General features: G+C 40.1%; 1 protein-coding gene across 1 annotated transcript in view; it reads left to right on the forward strand.

Annotated features, from left to right (window-relative positions):
* Positions 1-8,779, forward strand: part of LEO1 (LEO1 homolog, Paf1/RNA polymerase II complex component) — a 31,153-nt gene extending 22,374 nt beyond the window's left edge. Inside the window, exons 10-12 of the mRNA XM_019504226.1 lie at positions 392-578; positions 941-1,038; positions 8,526-8,779. Of these exons, the coding sequence (XP_019359771.1) occupies positions 392-578; positions 941-1,038; positions 8,526-8,630 (390 nt within the window). The 3' untranslated portion in view covers positions 8,631-8,779. The remainder of the gene's footprint in view (positions 1-391; positions 579-940; positions 1,039-8,525) is intronic.
* The last annotated feature ends 1,704 nt before the right edge of the window (positions 8,780-10,483 follow it).

Raw genomic sequence — 10,483 nt, forward strand, 5'->3', positions numbered from 1 at the left:
GAATTATAAAGAAATGTAGGTTAGTTATAGGTGCAGTTTATATTTGTCACCTGAACTTAGAGAACATAACCAAAATTGGTTTTTGTCATCTGAGAACCTAAGCTTTCAATGCCGATCCTCATTTGTACAGAAAAGCGTAAGAAAACTTAAAAGAGCAAACACTTCAGCCAGCAGAAGTTTCAGGATATTTAAAATATCTGTGTTTGCATCTTCATTGCCTTGTAACTTGCATAGACCTCACCCAGCACTACTGGGTAGAGTTTGGTAGAGTTTGATATCTGTTTTGCACTGGTATGATGACTGCACGAAGTGCAGTAAAGAACCAGTGTGTGTGTGTGTGTGTGTGTGTGTTCCTCATCGGGCCTTGTATACTGCTTCTTCTTATGGGCAGAAAGAAGAGGAAAGGTTAAGAGCTTCTATTCGCAGAGAGTCCCAGCAGCGAAGAATGCGAGAGAAGCAACACCAGCGTGGATTGAGCGCAAATTACTTGGAACCTGATCGCTATGATGAGGAAGATGAAGGAGACGAGGCGATCAGTCTGGCAGCTATTAAAAACCGCTATAAAGGTGGCATCAGAGGTAAAAGTAAAACCTGAATAACATGTTCACTATCAAACAAGCGCAACTTCTATTGTTGGGGCATACTAATTTAACAGGGCAGACCTGATGAGGTTTCATAGGTTTTTTCCAACAAATAAGGAAAGAACATAGGGAGTTGTCAGTTTGAGTAATTTGTGTATTGTTTGTCACAGATGTTGAGTTTGTCACAAATAGTGTATAGTTTGTCACAAATAGTTCGTCACAGATGTTGAGAAATTTTGACACATTTTAGAGGGAATAAAGGCAAATTGGGAGTTTTCAGTGACCCACCGTTCAAGAACTCTGGGAAGGCATTAGTGTGTGGCGATCCCTATTTACCTTACTCATTTTTTCCATCTCAGAGGAACGAGCTAGGATCTATTCTTCAGACAGTGATGAGGGATCAGATGAAGACAGAACACAGAGGCTGCTGAAGGCAAAGAAACTCACTAGTGATGAGGTGAGCAAAGCATTTTGTTCTGTGAGGAAAATCAGTTTACTGCCACGGAACAGTTTGTTTTTGAAACTGATTATTACTCTGAAAAATGACCCCTGCTCTTTACATGAATACCTTGCTGCGCCCCATTTATCCAGCTAAGATTTTATCAAATGAAATTTTTCAAGAGTTCGATTGAGACTCTTACATGCTTTCCATAACAATCATTAGTGTCTAACTCTTAAAGAGCCTTTTTTTGCAGGGATCAGGAGTGCTTTTCAAAGATGACTGGTATCTTTTTTTGCTGTGTACAGATAGGAGAACTGAGGAACCAGGGGGTTGCCATGCTTTTCTGATCAAGGTTAGACACTGAGCCAGTAATAGGTGATCTGGGTTCTTCCAAGTTTGAGTCCCAGTTCAATGTTTCATCTACCAGGCATTGCTGTACTGCCTGTCCCTGTTTATGTCAACAGAGAGAGCCTGTTTCAAAGGCACTACTCACTTTTTGATGTTTTTTGCATTGAAGAGTTAAACAGTAGTGTGAAGTTTAATGCATGGGTAATGGACATCATTCCATGGTCTTGACTTGTACCATCCTGGACATTACAGCAAGAGGAGGACTACTGGCTGCAATATTGCTCCTCCTGTGTTTTTGTTTTTCCTTAGAATTGTTTCTAAGAACAGTTGCTGACTTTCATTTAGTTGGCTGATACAGCAAAGCAAATCTGCATGTAACATCACATTTGTGCATGTTGTACCTTTAAACAGAACAGCTCCCTCTAATGTTGCATGCAAAGGAACAGTTTCTCTGGATTTAAAATGTTGGTTTAGGATTTAAACTCTTAATGTCCTGGCCCAGCAGCCTGTGCATTATAGATCGCTGTACTGCCTTGCCCTTGTATCAATTATTCTGCTTCCCACCCGCACTCTGTGGTGAGAGAGAATACATATAATCCATGTTTACCCAGCCTAATGTTTTCAAAGCTATTAGTTTTCAAAGCTGTTAGTGTATAAAGAGATGATACATTTGCTCTTGGCAGCTTGCTTTCCTTTTTCCGTCCTGTTTATGGCCATTATTTATGGAAAATCAAATGTCTTACTATATATGGAATGATAATCCATACAAGTTAAAATGGAAGGTTTATTAGGCCAGTGTAGCTTATGGAATATTCTCCAGGGCTTTGTACAATCTTGTTTTTAAATGAGTCCCTCTGTGAGGCTTCCACGTCTTCTCTTAGGAAATGATTTTTCTAATTAATTGTTTTAGCTGTTCAGCCTAAATTTCCACCAACTGAATTTTATCCCTTTGCTTCTTGTGATTCATTTTTTCTATGCCATTTTAAAAACAGTTAACTATTGTAGTGACTACAATATCAGCTCAGGTGTTCAGCTTCAAAGTTGGCACAAGGCTTTATAATAATCAGGAAGTGTTTTTTCTTATCTTGGTTAATGAACAAAACTCCATAATTGCACTTTTTGAAACTTAAAAATATATCTGCTGTAATGTAGCACATAGCTTTCCATGGAATATGATATTATATGCCTATACTGTGAAAAACATTCTACAGGAAAGATTAATCTTATTTCTTCAAAATTATTTGAATCTGCATATTGTGCACATGTGTAATATGGGAGAGTAGGGCTGGTCATCTGGTCAGTCCCACTACTCAAGGCAGGATCATCCCTGACTAAACCATCCCACCCATCATGTTAACACCACTTCAAGTATATTTGTGTTCCTGGTCTAGGTTAAAAGTGGGATGTTGGTTATGATTCTGTTCTGAATGTGTGTTCTTAGAGCTGGGTGTTTATAGTATTAGTAGAGTAGTATTTATGTTAAATAATTACCAGGACTTGGGATACAGAGAAATAACTGCAAATAAAGGATTGGAAGCTGTGGTATATTTAAATATATATGTGGTGTTTACTTTTAGATTTGCTGACTTTAAATTTGTGTTCTGGAAAGTTGAGGCACAATAATGTGTTACTTGTTATAGACGAGTGGAAGCCAGCCTTTTTGACAGGCATGCCACCATTAGTGCTGTATCTCCCCAAGTGCCATTCTAATCCCCTTCCCCTGTCTACTTTGCTGTTCTGCTTTCTGTTCACTGCCTTGTACTCTTTGCCCAATCTGCTGCCTATACCTATTCAGTTCTGCTGCATAGTGCTCACACAGGCTATCTGTGCCACTTATGGCACACCTGCCACAAGGTTAGCCATCCCTGTTACAAATTAAGTATGTTTGGACAGGTATTGGACTCTGCTGATATACCTAGCTGCTTGATCTAAAATTCTGTTCTTCTCTTTTGAGCAAATGCTGCCAAATGTTTCTTCTGGGAATATCAATATGATTTTTAATTGTGATTTTAATTAGGCTTTAGGATTTTTAGTTTTGTAAAGGAGAGGGACTACTGAGTTACTCACTGTGATGCTTTGAGCCACAGTCATCCTCCATTTTAAAACAATCTGAGTTAGGGCTACAGTTCACAACATAGCCACATGAGGGAGATCAAACATTTTAAAGAAAAAAAGTTAACTTAGTAGCAATACATACTCTTGTATTAACACAGAAGAAAACATGGATGCACTTTTTTATACAGTGTATAAAGAACTGCGTTCATCCATAAAATGCAGTAAAACATTACTAATTTGCAAAAAGACCTTAGTTTTGCATATTGTGCAACTAATACAGATCCCGGTGTTTGTGACAGCTGGTCCTCAAAATGCAAAACTTGAAATGATTGAGGCAAATATTTGTTTATAAAAGGCATGTCATTTTCTCTTTACTGTAATATAAGGAAATTCTGTTGTACAGGAAAGTGAGCATGTTGGGTAGTCTTTTTCAGTCTCTTTTGGTGTTTCTAATTCTAAACTAGGGGTTTCAGGTTTTAACATCTGAATCCTGTTCAGCAAAACACTGATGTGTAAAAAGTAGAGCAAAAAGAAGTGCTGATAGAATGTTCCAAGTCCCTGTTGAATTTTGTTGCTGCTTTAACTCCAGCTAAGGTTTATTGCTTTTTAAAAAATGAATTCAAAGAGGGCCCTCTTTTTCCCTCCCCCACACTGCCAAAGGGAAACCTATGCAGTGGGCACATAACCCCTGCTGCAAAGAAAGGGCATGGAAGCAGGGCTAGGCTGCGCAAATAGCTCGGGCTGCTCGGAGCAAGCAGCTACAAGCAGCTGTACTAGGGTCCAGAGTCCCGGCCCACCTCGTTGCTGGCAGCAGTTGCACACGTGCCTCAGGGAGCATGGGGAAGGGGCCAGGGCTCTGCTGCCTCTAGCCCATTCCCTGCCACGTGCAGTCACCACCACTGCAGAGCCTAGGCTGCTTGCAGCAGACAGCAGGCAGGCTGCAAACAGCTGCATCAGGGTCCAGAGCCAGGTCTGACTCTGCGGCAGCAGCGGCTGCACGTGCAGTTCAGGGTACATGAAGGGGTTGCACTGTCCCAGGCCCCTGCCCTGCCGTGCACCCTGATACACAGATGCAGCCACTGCCATAGATCTGGGCTGGGGAGCTGGACCCTTCTGGCTGCCTGCCACACCTGGCCCTGGCTTTGGGCAGCTGCTGCCTGCCACAGAGCCCAGGCTGCTTGCAGCAGGGCTTGCGGCCTCCCTGCCTCCTGCTGCAAGCAGCCTGGGCTCTATGGCTGGCAGCAGCCACCCAGAGCTCGAGGCTGCTGTGGTGGGCCAAAGAAAATGGCCTTACATGCCATGCTCTGGCATGTGTGTTGGGGGGTTGCTGACCCCAGTGCCATGAGATGATGACTTGAAATGAACTAAAACAGATTCTTTCCGCTAACTTAAATGCCAGCTTATTGGTTTTGTATTGGGGCACTAACAAATTGGAAATCTAGTCTTAACAGTATACTATTTTTGTTGTCCAGAAATGGCTGATTCAATTGCAGATACAAAACAAAACAACACAACTGAGTTCCAGGATAAATGAGATGGGAAATTCTTATGGTTTTCTGGTGGGGTAAATTAGGAAACATTTGGAAGATATGTTAGACAGCTTGACTACTCAGAATTCTATTTTTTCCAATTGTAATATTAAAGAATGTATTTAATTTGTTCGCATAAATCCAGCTTTTGTTCTCAGCACTTCCGCACTCTAGATTTTCACATACAATGCAAATAATACAATAGCACATTGCAAAGACTGCATCTTTAAATAGAAACTAATTGAATATAGTACCTTCAAGTTCTAAAAGGTAGAAATGCTTATCCCTTTCCACCTAAACCCACTGATCAAAAGCTTTCACTGAAATATAAAAACTAATCCTGATTCAGGTTTCAAAATTTACTTTTATTTTAGGTTTGAAGCCTGGGTGTAACTAACCATGTTACTTAGGTCCAGGCTACACTGCAAAACCTACCAGGTTTTCTGTATCAAGTTAAAACAGTTATTCAACAACACTGATCACCAAAGGATTTGTATTGCTGTGTAAATGGGATAGTGATCAGGTTCCAGGTAATTTCTGGGGACTTTAAATCCATTTGTGAATTTTGCTAGATCCCATTTACACTGCAAGAGAGTCATATCAATATGGAAAGAAAAACAGTATTGCAACTGGATTGCCTTAACATGGTTGACCTTGCACCTGAGATGAGATTCCTGTCCTGTCCAGGGACTTGAGCCTAGGCTTGGCCTTCTCTGTACACAAGCTATACCAAATGAACTAAGGGATTTAGAAATGGATGCAGTTAATCAGTGCATCTCCCTTGTGTGGACAGTCTTTTAGCAGTTTGAGTGCCTTATGCTGATTTAGCTGAGGCTAACTTTTTTTTCTGACTTAAATAGATTAAGTCAGAAAAAAGGCCCTCTTAAACTCATTAGTCTTTCTGAGCAAAGGCAGTATGCCAGTTTGAACTGGTATAACATTTGTTTGGTGAACAAAATCACTTCTCATGCCTTTACCTCTTCTTTGCACAACCCAAGCATGTCCAGTTTTACTACCAAATTAACTCACCTCAGTTTGAATGAGTTGAAACCCTTTTAAACAGCTGCCTGAAACCCACTAAAACTGTAATTCCCATAACTGAAATTAGGTGTGCAAATACACTCATTTTGACCCTACATGCAAGTTGCTTCTCATTGGTCCTTCAGGTAAAAGTCCTCCCATATACCTTTAAGACAGTGATTTAGTCAAGACCCCCCAGACTTTTCTCTCCCCATCTCAAGTGTCTACCTCATGTTTGTAATTGAAATGTAATGCAAGGTTTGTTGACTATCTAAACTTGGCCAAGCAACACAGCCTGACAAGGAAAAGAACATCTACACTTGGGGCAGACTCCCTGCAGATTTAAGAATGAATCGTGTAGATTGGAGAAAAAATAATAACTTCTTTACTCTTCTGAAATCTGTAATCAGCCCCCCAATTTTGATTCCTTATCTACTTTTGATATCCTTATCCCTCCATTCCAGTTGAAGGAATTGACTCTTCTGTCTGTTATTTAACAGACAGATTTTCAAAAATTGGGCACCTTTTTCTCCATGAACTTTGATTTCTATTTTTTATGGTTTCTGTATTCCTTATGCTTACAGATTTTAGCAGGCACCTTTAATCTGGAACTTTATCAAAGGATTTATCAATTTTATGATCTTGGTGTTATTATCTACTGTAACTATTTCCATTACAATGGGGGACAGAAAAAACCCTCTTCAATTCATGAAGCTTATACAGTCTTATTAGATTGTTATTGTATTGTGACTTGGCATTTCAATTTTTAGTAAATTAGAAATTCTAAGCAAGCTGTTTTTGTAACAGCTGCCTCTGAGTTAGGTAAGTACAGAATTATCCCCTGTTTACAAATGGGAAAGCAAGCCTGGGAGTCTTCACTCAGAGCCACAAAGAAAATCAGTCATAGGTGAGATTAGAAACTAGTATGGTCAGATTGCGCTTTTGAGAAAACATGGAATGTAGGAGTCGTCTTAGCATCAGCTGTCAGTTTAATTTCCTGAAAGTGCATTCTGGTTGTCTTTGCTCTCTTGATTTTTGTGAGAGTTTTTAAATTGCTTCAAGAAATTTAATTCATTCTGTCAACACATTTATTTTCTCAAGATATTCTTTTCTAGCAATTTATAATTGAAAAATTTAGCTGTATAAAAATGTTTAGATGTGCTTTTCTGTTGCTTACTGGGCCAGTACTAAATTGGAATAGAAAGTAGTTTGCAACCCCATGTTGCTAAAGTCACCATTATGTTCCTATTTGTTATCTGCCAAAGATTCAAATATGACCATTTTAGTCTAACATAATTTCAGACCTAATTAAGTTTTTGTTCTCTGGCTGACTTAGTGGCCTTAGAGAAAAACGTTTATACTGCCTTTTAACCTGCATTTCCATAGCAGTATTGGGGTGATAGTCACAGGATCTGGTAAAAATGGCTTTCCTTATAAAGCTGTAGAAATAGAGCAGTCATCTAGCAAAGAGCCTGTTCTCCACTTTTCAGTGGATATCAGAGATACCCAGGTAAAACCATATGAAATATGTACGATGCAGATAAACATGAACTTTACATTAGGATGTCTGTGCAAATTGCCAGCCATGTACAGAGGTTTTGATGGTGCTCTTTGCTCCCATCTATGGTAATCATGTCTACTTGTGACAGACTTCGCTCTGAATAAATGGGAAATCATTATTATAAAGTCACTGATGGGAAAGGCTTTCCTCCAAACAAGTCATTAGCTCATGTAGGCATTTAATGCAAGGGTCTATAAAATAAATGTCTGTGGGACTGCAGACATAGGTTTTGTCATTCGTATTGATAGCACTGCCTAAAGAAATATAAGTTGGGGGGGTGTTTAAAGTACAGTAATCGCATGTTAAGATTCTTTTAGGTGCTGCTTTTGAACTTATGGGCTTAATTCTTAAATGCTGAAAATGAAATTGCACACATACCATATGGCCATGTTATAGATCACTGTTTCTCAGCCCATGGGTCACGACCCAAAAATGGGTTGCAAGAATATATGAAAGGGTTGCAAACAAACTTTCAAGCGGATCAACAAACTTTAAAAATAGATTCTCCTTTAAAGGAGAAAAATGTGGGAAACTGTGGCTTTTCCCTCACAGGCTGGCAGAGTTCCAGCCTGCGAGGGGCTACTGAGGACCCCAGTGCTCCACACACTGGGGGGCTGAGGGTAGGGGGCAGTAGGTCGGGAGTGAGGGGTACTGCGTTGCAACTGGCCACCAACATTTACAAATGGGTTCTGGTCTACAAAAGGTTGAGAACCATTGTTATAAATAACCACTTTCACACCAGGGCTTAATTTGACCCAGGAAGTGGTATCCTTCTATAAAGGTCAGTGGAGTTGCACCTACAGTATAATCTTTTGAGACTGGAAGAATGTATGTTAGGGGTGCGGAGTGTTATCACAAAAATTTAGGGTACTACTGAATAAAAAGTCGTGTATCTCAATACCAAAAAAGGGGATTTAACAGGACAAAATCATCATTTTTCTTGTTAGAAATACTTATTTGAACTTGAAATGTGGTGTGTGTGCTTTCAGGAAGGTGAGCCTTCTGGAAAGAGGAAAGCTGAGGATGACGACAAGGCAAATAAGAAGCACAAGAAATACGTGATCAGCGATGAGGAGGAGGAGGATGATGATTAATTGTCCTGAAGCGTGGAAGTTTTTTATATATATATATACTGTACAGTTCTTTTACAGCAAAGATGTAAGTAAACATGAGGTTATTTTGATAAAGAAAACTCCCACTGAACTCTGTAGTTCTGGTGTGAATAAAGTTCTCTAATATCCTTTAATGTATGGGTAAGTTTGTCAGCAGATACAGCGTCGGAGCATTTAGCCCCCTTTTTCCTTCTAGTACAGTACATTTCCGCTTGTACAGTTTTGTGGTAACCAACTACTTTTATCAGTCTCATCCTTATTAATAGATTTATCAGGGATAATTACTGTGGTGATCATTTAAGATGCCTAAATGTTGCTAACCATTCCCTCGTTAAAAATAACATGATGCAGCTTTCTGGCTGTTTTTGTATATATAGCTTCGCAAAATGTTAATATTGCTGTGCAATACTGGCTTTTCTGGGCATTCTTTTCTCACTGGACTGTGGGCAGTAAATTACTATTCTGATAGGTTTTGATTAACTGAAAAATATTTCCAAGCAAGTATTCTGTGCCTAAGCAGTATTCTTCCATGAATGTGTAGGTCTGTAAGTTGGTTGCATTGAAACAAAAATCCTGTCTTCTGTTTGACAGCAAAAATCAACTCACATGCCACATTGGAGAGGTCAATGTCAGAGGAAAAATACCATCTTTATTTCCTTGTAAATATCTGTCTGTCTCTTGTAGAGATCAGGGTGTTCAAACTTTACAAGAGTCAAAATGCAAGAATATATACTAAACAAACAGTTTTGAAAATTATACAGTCTTCGGGGTACTGGAAATTATAACTTGTGGTTGTTTTGTTTTCATAAATAGCTACAGCCAACTAGAGAAATATTGGAAGGCAATGTCTTGGAAGAACTGAGGGATTTTTGTGTTGTTTTTTTTAGTTCGTGACCTCTACATATCTTATCATTTGTTTGATTACACAATGTCAGTTATGGAGCCAGGCAAGGATACAAATAAAAGGAACATCTAAAATCTTCCTCACTTGAATTTTTTATAATTGGATACTTCAGAGTAGCTGCCTGACATCTAGTATAGTGGTTTGATCAGTGTAGATATTATCTGTGTCTTGGTTTTTTAACTGACTTTTTGTGGAGCTTGGGTGAAGTTGAATGTGATGTGTAGCAAAGAGAAAGATAACTTAAAGCCTTCCTTAACTGAAACCCATGAAGTAATAAATTCACCTTAACAGCATGCAATCTTTATGTGTTGTGAAAGAAGATAAAGGTTTACATAAGGTTGTCTTTCCTAATTAGTGGTATGTTTGGAGTGAAGAAGAGAATAGGGACCTGCCTCCTGAAATTGTAGTCTTGGCATGCCCTTTTAAACTTTGAACTTGTTTGTGCCAGCTTGATTAATCTAGCACAGGGTGGGCAAAATACAGCCTGCGGGCCAGATCTGTCCTGCCAGACCATTCTGGCCAGCCCACAGGGCCCCTCCAAAAAGTTTATTACAGGCCAACAGTTGCCCCTCAGAAAGCCAGCGGGAGGTGTGGGCTTTCAGAGGTTGCGTGCCATCAAACTGGGTGAACTCTGTGCCTCCACCTCCAAGGGGCTCCCAGCACTCCAGCTGGTAGCCCCATATGGAGGCACTGAGTGCAATGGTGAGTAACTGGACAACTGGTGAGCAAGGAGGGGAGCTCCTGCCTGCAGTGCCAGGAGCCACACTTGGCAGCAGGGAGCCGCCTGGCCTGATGGCACATGTGCAGGGTGAGGGAGTTTGTCAGTTGTGGGGGGAGGGATGAAGCCCGAATGGGAGGGGAGGGAGAGGGGAATTATCTTTTAATTTTCCAGACCCCTGCTGGCCTGAATGTGTGACTGCTCCAAAGTTGA

The sequence above is a fragment of the Gavialis gangeticus genome, unplaced genomic scaffold (genome assembly GCF_001723915.1).
Source record: "Gavialis gangeticus isolate Ggan-Ray unplaced genomic scaffold, GavGan_comp1, whole genome shotgun sequence".
Classification (NCBI taxonomy): Eukaryota; Metazoa; Chordata; order Crocodylia; family Gavialidae; genus Gavialis; species Gavialis gangeticus.